Here is a 13293-nt window from a genome sequence, read left to right on the forward strand (position 1 = left end):
AAGCGCTGAGGTATGCTGGTAGGAAGGTAAAGAATTCCTCTGCAGTGATCCTTCAGTGCCAATTTAGGGAGTGCCTTTGCTCTTGGCTTAAGAATTAACAGATGGATTTTCACAGCGGTGATTCAGCAAGGGTCTGAATAAATAAGGAAGAAATTAAGTTAACATCAGAGTGGCAGCATTTCAAAAGTTGTCAGTTGCAAACTCTTTCTAATGGCCATCGTCTTCCAGTTGCGTGCGTTCCTTAGTTTCAGTGTGAGCTGGGAGTCGTATCTTTAAAGTAGTGATCTTTGTAGCGCTATAAAAGAAGTTTGAAGAACTCCATTGTGTTTCAGAAAGTAATATACAAACTCATCTCAAATACTGTGTAATATGTGGAAAAACTGACCATGTCTTCTTAATAGCTTTTATTTTTGTTACTGACTGAGGGAAAACTATCATTTTCGGGGGAGAAGTTATTGAGAATTAAGTTCTTAAGCCGGTACTGGTACAAACCAATACCCTGCTGCCTCTTGCCATAAATAAATAACAGGCAGCCGTATCAACAAGCTGTAAACCAGCCTAACGTTATGAGCATTTTCTTTCCAAAGCTTACTCACTGAGAAAGAAATGTCACAAAAACACATGCTGGCAGCACTGGAATAAAGGCCTATACGTAGTGAGCTGTAACGAAAACAGACGCAAGCGGTCTTCTTTGCGTCCCTGTGTGAATGATTAACGGCCTGATCCTGCAAGCGAGGTGGTACCTAGACCATCCCCCGAACGATGAGGTGTGGGACAAAAAGAAGACAGGTGAAAGTTCAAGCTACCGAAAAATATTTTTTTCACTTTTCAGATCTTTACTGAGAAAGAGATACGTAAGAAATAGGTTATGAAGACACGGTCCGTGGTGTTGGAGACTTGTTGTCAGTCCAAGTACTTTTCTGGCTGATGCAGACGTGTGCCTGAAGCGTATAGAAATTCTGTGACCAGATAAAACCAGCTTGTATAGTGCAGTAAACCGCGATCTGATTTGTCTATAAATAGCAACCGTATTAACTGTTTACACATCACTCTCTTTTTTTGTGTTTGCATGTAGTTTTTTAGAACTCCAATTTGACAACTTCTATTTGAAACCTCCCTATGCATATTTGTGAATATTTGCTGTAGAAAAAGAAAATTCTGTATTATAATGCTAAATGCTTAATTACCTGACAAAATATTCAACTTTTTAAAGTAATCTGGTACTGTCAAATAATATTTTGATCAAAGGGCATCGAACAGCCAAGTAGTAGCAGTGTTTAAACCTGGGGGGTTTAAACAGGTCTGAGTGCCTGTGCCAGAACAGGACCCTGGAATTCTGGGGAGAATGAATGGGTTATGAGCTTTGACTCTACAACATGGAAAACCTCCAGGGGAGTTGTGGGAGGGCGGAGGTTTTGTGTGGTTGTTTTAGGAAACTGCCAATCCACCATACAGTGTAATTCCACCCTCCCCTTTTTGGAATGGCTTTCTAATAGAACTTCTGGATCTTTACAACAGTCTTGTTAGATTTTATAACAAAGGGTGGATTTTCAGCAAAGAGACTGTGGATGTATGCGAAGTTACGCTAACAAACCTCATTTTCATTTAGAAAATGTTCTAGCTTAAGCCTGGCTCCCTACGTGGACAGGTGTCTCTCCCATTTCTGTTTTTCCCTGGGCCAATGATAACAGAGATCTCTCTTTGAACTTGGATATGTTAATACGCGATACTTGTGCAGATTCCAGGATATGCACTGTCTGGTCATGAAATATTGTGCACATAATGTCTATTGCACCGTGAAAGGACAGAAGATCATTCCAGGGCAGAAATTACACCTATGAATACTTTGAACAGAAAAATACTATTTTAAAGAATAGACTTGACTAAAGACTAAGCATATTTATTCAAGGCTAGCCTAATGCAGACAAATATATTGAAAGTACAGGCTGTCTGCAACTGCCCTCATTTTAATAGGCTGAAGAAATAATTGATGGGCCCCTAGAGTAGATAACTGCTCATAGGCTGAGTTGTTGCTCAAGCTGCAGCAAAAGAACAGATGGGATATGAGGAAATCAAAGAAGTTTTGGAAAGTAAAGGATCTTCTTTCTTGAGGGTGTACTTTCAACACTGTACTGTACAGACTGAGGCTACAGTAGCTCTAAGCCTGGTAGTCACAGTTTTAGCTCGCTTTCCACCCGCACCCCACTCAAGGAAAGGACTTCTCGGTTGGTGCGTTCTTACGACTGCGGTCTTCGGTTTGGTCATATTCCCCTGCCTTTGAGATCTGATTTCTGACGCTTCAGACTGCTGGTGTTTCTCTCTCCCTTCTTCTACAAAACCACATTCAAAACTAAGAAGCTGATTATCATCGGTATCTGGGTGACAGACAGATTAGGGGCGGCTGAGAACTGTAACTTTTTCATCAAAACGTTTTATTCTCCAACAGATTCCAGGGAAGTTTTTTTTTATGTACAGCACGTTCTTGAGTCCTGAGAGGCAGTCTCAGGGATGTTGCATTACTTGCATGAACATATTCTTACTCCTAATAGATACAGGCGAGAGTATGTAATTGCCTTCTGTAGAAATTGATCTATCTTCCAGGTAAGAAGTACTTCTTACAGATGCTTAGTATCTAAGCGATCTAAGTGATGCTTAGCTACCTCCTTCTCGACGGCCCAAAACTACGTCTGGGTTTTGTGACCCCAGCAAGTACATTTGCTGCCTCACTGGACTCTTCAAATTGCTTTTTAACCATGGTTTTCTCTGTTGCTGCTACTGCATCTGAAAGGGAAAACTTCTCCTGATAGTAACACAGCTTAACCAGCTTTCTGTTTTTAAACAAAATACTTGTTAGAAAAGCCTACCGGTCACATGGAATGACTGTCCCTATTGCTCTCACCTTCCTGCGTGATCTATGAATCCTGTTGACAGCCTTCACAGTTGGTAAGGGATAATGCTACTCCTGAGAGCTTTTCAGCTGTAACCGGATTTGCAGTTGGATAAACTGAAACAAAGTGAGTTTTCAAGTACTGTGAGGCAAATCGGCGGTGGGATAAAAATCCTGCCTTGCCATTTTGTAGCTGCTCTTTTCAGATTCCCAAATGTCCACTTAGTGTTTTCTCAGTTGTGAGACTGTGGGTCGAAGAGCTTCCAGGCCCTGTCCCTCTGTAGAGAGGGAGAAGTAAGAAGGGGAAGTTCTCTACACAAATTATAACTTTTTTTTTGTTAAATGTAGTTTCTTCGTACCTCTTTAGCCTTTCATTAGTAGTGATAATAAAACGGGTTTAGTCAACAGACTTAGAGAATATGCTTGGGGAAGGTAACAGGATGTACAAGGATTGGTGTGGATATTCTGGACAGGGCTGAAGGGGAGGAAACGAAGGCTAAAATATTAACGGAAGAGTCCATGTATAAAGGTGGAAGAGTAACAGTGTGGAAATAAGAGGGATGAAGAAATCAAATCTCTGAAACAGACTGGAGGAAAATCAAAGGATTAATCAAAGGAGTAAAGAAAATAAAATCAGATCTGAGGCGTCATCTTTGGGCTACCGTAGGAGATAAGAAAATGTACAGACTGCGTTTTGCATGGGATGTAACTGTTATTGCAGCTATGAAAAGGGCTCATTCTTGTGAGACTTTTGTTACTCTAAGTGCTGTAAGAGATACAGCGACAGCTAGCTTTTCAGGAAAAAGCTGAAAAGAGATGCATGATGGGCATCTGTTAAAGGGGGCGGGGAGCTTTTATGCTTAATATGTCCGCCTTGTGTGGGAGAATAGGCACTTTGGTTTAAAAGAGCTGGTGGTGGGGGTTTTCCCCCCCGACCCCAGCACAGTACATGGAGCACGGTAATTTGCTGTCATAAACTTGCCATTTGCAAGCACCGTAGCACCTGATTGCCTTCATATTGTAAGGACTATTTCTGTTCATGGAATAGTTTAGGGTGAGGGGAGTATTAGAGATCATGTAGTCCAGCCTCAGAGCAAGACTAACTTCAGTTAGATCAGGGAGCTCAGAGCTTTGTCCTGTCAACTTTAGAAAACCTGTAAGAACGGGGATTCTGGTCTCTGCAGACAACCTGCCCCTCTGCTTCACCGCTTTTATTGTGAACGTTTTTTTCCCTTATTTTATTGGAATTTCTCTTGTTACTGCTTTTCCTTTCTCCACTCCCCACTAAGAAATGTCTGGCTCCATCTTCTCTCTAACTCAATAGAGATGGCTGAAGGTAGCAATTAGATCTTCCTTCACCTCTTCTTCAGACTGTAAAAATCCCATGTTCCCAACTTCTCCTCCTGCATCAGGTGCTTCATCCTCCTCATCCCTGACTCCAGACCCTCATCTCACACCCCCTGGACTTGTTTTGGTTTATCAGTGTCTTACTTCTACCGGGAGGGCCCCAAAAACGGGCGCAGTGCTGCAGATACAGCCTCACAGATGTTCAACAGAGGGGAACAATCGCTTCCTTTGAACTGCTGGCTACAGTCTTGCTAATGCAGTTTGCCCTTCACGGTGCTCATTCACTTTACGTCTCTGCATTTGTCTGTAACCAGCCGTTTTTCATATATAAAAGTATTCCAAAGCAGCTCTACTTCCATGTGATGATCAGCTTACACAGATTTTATAAGAAATACTTGACATGAAATGTTGCTAGTTAAAGATTTAACCTGTTTATTATGAGTAAAAACATGTGGAATAGAAAATGATTGCTCTGTTAAAGTTTTGCATGTACTAACAGCAAATTAACCGGGGAGCTGTGCACTGTAAACAAGTGGAGCTCTTCCTGCAGAGCCAGCTGTTTGCTCGTTTGCTTAGTGCTGAAATTTGCGAAACATTGAAGCTCTGTTTGTAAATGACTGGTTTTGTTGGGTTTTTTTGCAATGCTTAGGAAAAAATGTTTTTGTTGGAGAGAATGTATTTCTTATACGACTCAGGCATGGAGGAAACAGAATATTAAAGGAAAAGTAAACTGTATTTCTTCCTGAATACAGGAAATAAATTGAAGCTTTGCGTAAGTTTATTACTACAGTGTGTACTTTGGAGACCACGCTCTGAGCTCGAACTTCAAGAGATGCATCATTCTATATAAAGACTAAATTTAGCATTCTGGTTATTTGACAACTTAACTATTTAAAGTAGAGCTTGGTATTTGAAAAGTTATACTGAGTGTTTTTTGTTCCTTTGTAGCTCAACGTTCTTTAAAGATGATGAGGTTGGAATTGGTACGTGCATGGGCAGCACGTGTTATGTGTATATTAAGTTATGGGTATTAGACACATAGAATACATTTGAATAAAATTGGTTCTGGTGTTAGTGCTAGATCTCTTCTTATTTGCTTTAAAATACCTGTGTTAATTTTGTATTTGTCTATTTGTGTTTGTTTCTACTCCCACTATCAACTTAGCAGTAAGGACTTCAGTTTAATTTGAAAGTGAGGGATCTCTCTGTCGGGTGATCTTGTTTATGTTTGTGTGTACACCGGAGATACTAAAAGAAAAGACGTGCAAACCATATTGTTGGACACTTCAGCTGTGTGGATCTAAACCAAACAAGGCTACATTTCCGTGTAGTAAGAGTAATTTTCTTCTGAGGATCTTAATGCTTTACAAATACTAAGCCGCTTGGCAGATCTTGGGAGGCTGAACAGCAGGGCACAATGTTTTGCTTGAAAGTGGACTGACAAGACAGCCACTCAGTCGCTCTGGGCGCCTGTTGCACGGGTACCTATATCTTTCCCTCGACTGTGAGACCGCACAAATTTGAAATGGGAAGTACATTTTGGGTAAGAGGGGTGCAAGAGGGTATTCTTCTCTTGCATGCCAAACCATTACGTGTTCCCTAGTATAAATGAGAACTCTATATCCAACAATGCCTTCCTAATGCTGAAGATAGCCGAGGAAAGGTCAAATCTTACTGTAAAGGACCTGAACCACTGCGGACGCTGAAAGTGTGGCTGACAAACTGTTAGATTATAGGCTAATGCCTTCATGCCTGTCTCTGGTGGGAATGACATTGGCATTCTTTGTTAGGTGCTCTGGCATTCTGCAGAAGAAAGATGTTTGGTTTTTTAGAGAGAGAGATATGTATTAAAAAAGTGTATATATATATAAAAGATATATATGTGAATGGGATATTGTTCCCATTTTAAAAGACTATTTCCTACACTAAAAATAATGGTGTTACTCCAATCTACTAAACACTATTTGTATCAGAAGGACAGAGCTAACTGTACTGCGTTTATTCAGCCAGGGGTTGATCAAAGGAAGCTGTTAGGTTAGGCGATAACAGCGCCTAATGCACACCCACAAACCAGCCCAGGAAACAAAGGCAGGGAGGGTGGGGGGCCTAAAATAATACCCGCCCCAGCTACTCCCGGGCCTGTCACAGGAGCCATCAGCCCATCAAAGGCCCATCTACACAAGCCCAGGGACACAGAGGCAGGTGGGGAACTGAAATCATGGACTTGGACAAGGGGACACCCTGTCCGGGGCCCTCCCAGGGCTGTCCCCGGAGGGCCTCGGCCCCGCGGTCCGGGCAGGAAACCCATCGCGTTGAGCCAACACTAAAGCACCTTTTGGACTGAAGGGAGCTGCTGCATAGCGCTATGAGACACATCATGGGATGCAGGGGAAGAGGCTTATTATGGGATGTTTAGGGGAGGAACTAAAGGTGGAGGAAGGGATGAATTCAGGTGATTTGGGGAGGAACAACTGTGGGTAAAATAGAGAGGTAAGGGGATCAAAAGGCCAGTTAGGCATAAATAGTTTGCTGGTTGGCACATTTGTCTGGCCATGCCCTGTTCCTAGTCAGCGCAGTCTATCGTATCTTCATATTAAACGACTTTCTAACTCCTTCCTGGGTGTAAGGGCTCTTTCTTCCGTGTGTACGGGGGGGGTCTGAGTGCCAGCAACTGGAGTCAGGCTCTTCATCGGAGGGCCCGGGTGTCTCTGGTGTCAGCAACAGGAGAGACCTGAGGGAGCGGACTTAAGTGCCAGCCACGGGGCGGGACTGTGGGTCACAGGGGCCTGTGCGTCCGTCGTGCCAGCAACTGGCGTGAGTGAGAGTCTTCGTGCCAGCAACTGGCCTGGGATCGGGGGCCAGCGCACCCCTGTGCCTGGGTGCCGGCAACCAGAGAGGCCAGATGAGTGAAACTAAGTGCCAGCCGCTGGGGTGGCACCAGGAGTCGGAGACCCGTGTGCCCGTGGTGCCAGCACCTGGAGCGAGTGCAGGTGTGCGAGCGCATAAACGCTACCGGGGATCAAGCCCGACTAGCTGTCGAGTAGGTGGTGTAGCCTGGGAGCCATATATATATACATATATATATATGGGTCTTGCTTGCAGACCTCTGTCCTGTTCAGCCCGAGAGGGGAGTGGGGTGAGGCTGTTGGTGCTGGCTGTCCCTGCCAGTGCTCTGTGTTTCTGTGACCTGTGTGTCCGGCTGTGTAAGTGTGGTCTGGGGGGGGGGGGCTTACCCGGAATGCATCTTCAGCCTCGCTGCTGGTTGGATCTGGGGAGTGGAGCTGCAGCAGCCTCAATTCTCTTGCGCCGTCTCATCAACGCGACATATTTTCCCCTAAAAGAAGCAAGCAAAACTTAGGCAATATTGGAAAAGTTGCACTCGTTCAGAGATAACTCCTCTACAGGCATTTTATTCACTGTACTTTGGACTTTAAGAACCTGGCCTCAACAATTCTTAGAAGTCCAAAGCAACCCTCCCATCAAACTACCAGCTTTAAAAAATAATAATTATAACAATAATATTCCCATTTATCTCGTGGAATTGAAAGCCCTATTTTTTCAAGGTATTTATAGAGAGCAGGTAACTCGTGTTCCGTACAAAAGCTGTCAGATGCCTAAGCAAACACCCCTTTCCTTAACATAAAGAAGCGTACTGAGCCAATTGACTCCAAAACTATTTCTAGAAGTAGTTTCATGTGAAAGTAGTCTGGTATGAAGACTGAATGGCATCTTAAAACTGAAAACAAATGCTCACAATTTGTTGTCTCTTTGGTGACCAATGGTTCTAAAATAATTGCACTAGAAAAACAATCCGTTTAACATGATCATCCCTGTATGGCTCAATGTCATAATTGGCTGTCTAGAATAATTCAGATAAAAACTTGAATAAACAATTTTCTAACTAATGGAACACAGTATTTTGGTAAATGCTGTGGAAACAAGGAGTTTGGGCTTCTTTATCTCTAAGCCTCTCATGCTAAAGCTTTTCCATTTGGCAAGAAGGGATTTTTCCCATGACACTTAAGGTCCTTAAAAGTGATTTATTTTTGCAGTTGTGGCTATTTGCTGAAACAAGCCATTATTCACATCCTTTATCCCTGTGGAAATGAACAAACTGTCTGCTGGTCACAAACACCTTCAAAAGAAAAAAAAACGAGTCCATCACTTGTTAACGAATTAGGATGAGGGGTTGACTGGATTAGGATTTGTTGTTTGTTTTGTGTTGGTTTTCTTGTTGATTTTCTCTTTTGCGGATCAGAAGAGAAAAAACAAGACTTTTATTCATCATTCTAAATGGCAATTGTGTACAGCACCTAAAACACGTACAGAAAAAGACTCCTCTAGAGCTGAAATCTCGCATTTGAAATTTAGTCAGTGTGAAATTGTCCCTCTAAAGAAAAAACACTTAATTTGTTAAACTGATGGTAACTTAAACTATACTTTGGAATCAGTTTATCTTAAAATATCTGTCCATTCAATTTATTCTTGGTTAGGTCTTACTGACAGCATTCGTTAAGTCACACCAAAGCACGACAACCTAGTACGTATTTGAATGCATCCTAGTAACTAAGATATATTTTGATTTGTAAAACAACTGTTTTTGCTTTGCATGTGGTAAAGTGACTGTGAGGCTCATAGGAAGCTGACTCATAACGGAAAGCTTCCTCCAGCGTGCCCTGTAGCACAGGCACAGTTGCCAAGGAGTTATCTGGGTTCATTTCCATAGTAACCAATCAATATAACTCTTCGTTTTCTAAAGGCCTTGCACTTGAACTACGAATCTCAGAAACTTAGACATTGCTCTAAAAAGTTCAATGTTCTGATTATTTGACTTGTTCTTTTCCACATGAGAGGAATAACTTGCTGGTGCTTTTCTTCACGCAAAAATCACCTTCATTAAAATATGTTAAATTTTTCTTTGTATAATGGAATTAGAAGAACTGTTTGGGGAGAGGGGGGTTGGTTGGGGTTTTTTTGCACATTATGTACAAATGTTTCAAATATCTTGGTTTCTAAAACAACGTGCCAGTGAAAGAAACTAATGACACTTTTTTGAGGTCCTTAAGAGGAGGAAGGGGTATTCCTGGTTTTACCTGATTTTATTTTTATAAGAGTTAGAGCATCAGTATCTATAACTGAGGCATTTTTACTGTAACTTTTAATTTCTTGTTTCTAAGAGAACTTAAAAACCTGATCATCCTATTTAATGTTTATTAAATTATTTGTCTGAATAAATCCTGACCTGTGGATTGAGTCTTCCAAAAGCGTAGTGTTTTTGTGCTATCTGCCTTACTTAAACAATGATGTAGTAGTACTGGTTTGTTGAAATAAATTCAAGATCCTTAAAGGTTTTAAGGACACTTACATTTATCAAGTAGATGTTACTTACATCTGTCTTGTATTTACAAGCAAAAATACTACATTTAACGGTCACTAAACTATCTTTTACTATAATGCTAGTGATATCTGGAATAGCGTATAACCGTATGATGCAAAGCTGCTTTGACTGTGGTTTGCCACAGAGGTGGAAAGCTGGTCTGAAAAGCAGAAACATAACCTGAACCACAATACTGAGCTGTGCAAAGATTTTGGTACATTATCTTGACCTTATGAGTTTACAGACACATCCAGAAAATCACAGGCGTTATTTGTAGGAAGAAGTATTACTAATGACTGGAAATGTTACAGATGTAAAAACACTCCAAGAACTCAGTGAAACGACAAATAGGAGAAGCGATTCTGTTATGGGTAGTCCCAGCGGTACCCTGGGTGATGAGGGAAGGGGGGTGAGGGTGATGCCAACCGTCCTACTCGTATGATGGGCAGATGCTATGCGGAGGGATGCGAAGTGAACGCTTTCAGTCTCGTAGCATTGTTTTATAGCTTGTAATGAATAGCAGAAAATCTACGTTGCTTCTAGTTTCCAAAAGGACACTTGAGGCTGGATTGTTTTGCAGATATTATTGGGTGCATAGCAATGTGCAAGTGCAGGCTCCTTGTGGATTCACGGCCGTAGCTGATACGCCTTGATCTGAGACTAGAGAGAGAGCTTAAGTCAAAGGATTGTTAAGAGTTCTTGCTTTTTGAAACTTAACAAAGGTTTGTATAATTGTATGCATTTTAGTATTGATTAGATATTTCCGGTAAGGTTTAATTTCAGTAACTCTTTGAAGTCCGGTAGAACAGACAGCCGGCTACGACAATCGCTTTGTTTAGGCGACAGCATTTGTAATTACCCTCTTAATGTAGAGGTTTTTTTATTATAGTGGTGTGTGAAAACTGAGATCCGTACGCTGCGCTGAAACTACATATAAAATCTGATTCTGGGATTTTTTTATGTCCACGCGTTTGGATTTTTTTGGAAGGAATACTACCAGTGTGCCAAAATGTGATGTTTTTAGTGAAAGAAAGTCCTGACCAACCATATCCCTTAGTTAATCTGCATTCAAGTACACCTTCCCGTTCAGTCTTTTCAGCCTAACAAGCTCCTGACAGTTAGGGCAGCTACCAGCGGGGTTGAGGGCGTGAGCAAGTCTATTGTCTTTCAGCAGCAACGCAGGCCTCTTGCTTCTGGCGCTCACAAGCGGACATCGGCATTGTTTCGTAAGAGCTCCTAGCGTTCTCAATCTATCCTGACAGAACTGTTGACAGAGGGATCAGAGTACTACAGTGAATTTAATGACTTAAGGTAGTGATGTAAATATCCCTTCTCTATCTGAAGCAAAAATTTGTAGCTAGACAGCTCGTGAAAAAGGTAAAACTGGTTTTGATGTGGTGGTGTTTTTAAGAGAGAAGAGGGTCTTTTATTTTTTCGTTTTTAGGATAAGCTCAAAATGGTACTTAGGAAAAAAAGAACTTTAAAATAAATAAATTACGGAGATTTCATTTCTAAGTTGCCGGACCACTGTGATCTGCAGAAAAAGAGCGTTCTCAGAAGTTGCGTTGTCTTTAAGCACAGTGTATGAAACCTGCAGATATGCAGACCCCGGATACCCATGCACTTGGGTAGCTGTGTTCTGCTTGACAGTGGACATCTAGCTGACTATTTTCTTTACCTGAGAGTGGAGCAACTGTCACGTAAGTTATCCCTAGGCCTTCTAAGTGTAACAAATGTTAGCAGTTATCAAGTATCCCTTTAAGGTTGTATTTTCCTTGATGACTTCTTGCTTGAGCCTGTTTCCCGTAGAGGATGTAACTGTTAGTAATTTGCCTTTTTTGAATTCAGGTTCTATTTTGGATTTAAATAACTCATATACTGGCACTTTGGGACTTTTTTTTCCGAAGCACAGGAGGGTTTACAATATAAAACACAACGGATAAAAGGTAGGTAGCTCACAGTGTACAGAGCCCGTTCCTTTTAGGTCACATGCTTGAACATGACTCAGTGTTGTATCATCAGAATCCGTTAGTCTGTTGTGGTCATTGAACTGACTCATTTTAGGCAGGCTAGTTTATTCCTACCTTAGGAAGTGACGGTGCCAGGGAGTGCTGTAGCTGGCAGTCTCACCAGCACAGCAAATCGGAGCCTTTGCGTGAGCCTTGCGATTCATCATTTCTCCACAGGCGATAAACTCTGACTCCAGCTTATGTGGAACCATAGAGTTCTACCTCTGTTAACGATGTCAGACTGGATCTTCAGTAATAAGCTGCCGTAGGAGGTTAATATAAAACATAGGAGTGTAGGTATTAGAAAAATGGAGGAGAAAGAAAAGGACAAATATTGCTTTAATATGCAAAGACTGCACTTGAACGATGAGAGCGGTAGTACAAATTAGCACAGTTTCCCCACCGTTCCAAGTTCTGAGTTTAGAAACACGGGAGTAGAAAGGAGCTGTTGGTCATCGAGGCAGGTCCCTCAGAATCACCAGTCCTTACGTCCCCTGTTACGGACAAACTGGCCAACCTTGTCTTTGAATACAGTAAGGGTTTTTTTGCTCCTACTTCTCTTATTTGAAGGCTGTTCTAGAAACTTGCTCTGTGGTTTGAGACCTTGCAATTTTCAGTTTTAAATGGGTGTTTGACTATGCCTTATTTTGGTGCTAACCACTTTTCATTTGACTTAAAGTTATTTGGTCTCTAACGTGTTTGAATTACTTAGTGTATTTCTATTATATGTGATTTTTTTCTTATAAGACACAGGAGTTTTCTAGTCGTCCTCCCTGCACCTGTTCATTTTGGAGTCTGCTCTTGCTCAACCAGAGTTACCCAAACAGAATCATGTGGTCCATTTGAGCCTTATAGAATAACATTAACATAGCTGAAAGCATCCTGCATTTTGCCTTTTTTTCAGCCGCATCCTAGTGTCAGGTTGTAATCCTCCTGCAAGGAACAAACCCGTTCAGATATTAGTCGTCTTATTTTGCTCTCAGACGGCGAGCTCCCAGTGCGTAGCTGAAATTCTTGTTTGCCCCAAGTGCATTACTTTGCATCTGGTTATTGTACATCACCTCCTTTGCGCTTTTCCAGGCCTCAAATTGATCTAGTTCTGCTTGTGTGATGCTGCCTTTCTCTGTGTTGAAGAACTGCTTGTCAAAGACGGTATCTTGAGCACATTCCAAAGCTCAGCAGCTTGGAAGACAGTGCCTGGGAGCCGATGTTCGGGAAGACTTCGCTCTCCTGAGGCAAACTGGAGAAATCACCGTCTCGTTCATTTGCAAAAACACATGGCTGTTGAATTTTTCTGTAGGTCTAATGTTGTGTTCGAGGTCGTTTGAAACAGTTATTAGTCTTGCTACACAAAGAAAAGAACGAAGGGTGATTATTCAGGCCTTGGATCAGGTTTTGTATGAAGCAACCGCTCCACAAACGGTGGGACCGGTGTTTGTTCTTGAGCTGTCCTATTGTATTTTTATGGTCCTGAAGGTATATGCAACTGATACTGAGCATATGTTCTCTATTTGCAGGGAGGTAGTACAGGCAAACTGTGTCCGCTGGAAGAAAAAGTTCCTATTTATGTGTAAAATCAGTGCCAGTGCCACAACTGGGATTCTGGATACTTGCATTTGCAGGGTGTCTGTACGGAAGGTGAGTAGCTCTTTTTCCCTCCTCTCCTCTTTCCC

General features: G+C 41.9%; 1 protein-coding gene across 1 annotated transcript in view; it reads left to right on the forward strand.

Moving 5' to 3' along the window:
• FAM102B (family with sequence similarity 102, member B) overlaps positions 1-13293 on the forward strand; it is a 26049-nt gene that overhangs the window by 1406 nt on the left and 11350 nt on the right. Inside the window, exons 3-7 of the mRNA XM_009324228.1 lie at positions 5183-5217; positions 7072-7274; positions 10711-10837; positions 12921-13053; positions 13138-13258. Of these exons, the coding sequence (XP_009322503.1) occupies positions 5183-5217; positions 7072-7274; positions 10711-10837; positions 12921-13053; positions 13138-13258 (619 nt within the window). The remainder of the gene's footprint in view (positions 1-5182; positions 5218-7071; positions 7275-10710; positions 10838-12920; positions 13054-13137; positions 13259-13293) is intronic.

The sequence above is a fragment of the Pygoscelis adeliae genome, unplaced genomic scaffold, assembly GCF_000699105.1.
Source record: "Pygoscelis adeliae isolate BGI_AS28 unplaced genomic scaffold, ASM69910v1 Scaffold265, whole genome shotgun sequence".
Taxonomy (NCBI): domain Eukaryota; kingdom Metazoa; phylum Chordata; class Aves; order Sphenisciformes; family Spheniscidae; genus Pygoscelis; species Pygoscelis adeliae.